This window comes from Chrysochloris asiatica, unplaced genomic scaffold (assembly GCF_000296735.1).
Source record: "Chrysochloris asiatica unplaced genomic scaffold, ChrAsi1.0 scaffold00713, whole genome shotgun sequence".
Taxonomy (NCBI): domain Eukaryota; kingdom Metazoa; phylum Chordata; class Mammalia; order Afrosoricida; family Chrysochloridae; genus Chrysochloris; species Chrysochloris asiatica.
In genome coordinates this window covers 36,662-37,400 of record NW_006409231.1, presented here as the reverse complement: position 1 = coordinate 37,400, position 739 = coordinate 36,662, and the positions used below count along the sequence as shown (strand labels likewise).

General features: G+C 41.0%; 1 protein-coding gene across 1 annotated transcript in view; it reads right to left on the bottom strand.

Moving 5' to 3' along the window:
• Window positions 1-492, bottom strand: part of LOC102842862 (olfactory receptor 14C36-like) — a 9,887-nt gene extending 9,395 nt beyond the window's left edge. The window contains exon 1 of the mRNA XM_006877957.1: window positions 410-492. Within this exon, the coding sequence (XP_006878019.1) occupies window positions 410-492 (83 nt within the window). The remainder of the gene's footprint in view (window positions 1-409) is intronic.
• Window positions 493-739: the final 247 nt, after the last annotated feature.

The following is a 739-nucleotide window of genomic DNA, read 5'->3' as shown; positions in this document are numbered from 1 at the left end:
GGTTAGTTGATGATGAATGGAGGGGACAGAAGCCATGGCAATGAAACGATATATGATAGGATGAATGTAAAGCTAATGTTCTCCTATGTAAACTATCACATAATCCACATAAAATGTTAAAAAAAAAAAGTGTTGGGGGCTAAAAGACTTACAGGCCTCATAAAATTTTAAGTCTGAGTTTATCCAGACAAAGCCTGCTTATTAACACTGGGAAAGTAGCCTTCCCAGGATCACGTAATTCACAGTAAAAGATAAACATGCAGGGAAAGCAGTTTTTCCAAAGTTGCCTGGCTCGCAGCAAAAGATAAACTTGTAACTATGCAACAATGATGCCTTCACTCACCATCAGCCTGTGTCCCTGGCCTGAATTCTTTTCTTTTGTACATATTTTTCTTCATTCCCATCTCACCCTCCGGTATCTGCGAGAAAGTTGGAGCAGGACTCAAGACAAGTGGCGTCCAAAACGTGGGGCTCGAGTATGTGCGATAACATGGCGGACCATCCTGAGAGACTGAGAGAATCACATTGTGCGTTCACCCAATTTTCGGAGGGAAATCATCAGGTCAGTATGGGCACCCAATCAGGAAAAGCCCGTTATGTAAATATGTTAAGAGAAACTATTAGGGCCCAAGGGGGGAAAGTAGATCCTAGTCAGTTGTGTAAATTTATAGATTTTGTAAATACAGTTTGTCCTTGGTTCCCTGAAAATGGGATTGTAGACGTAAAATTATGGAATAAG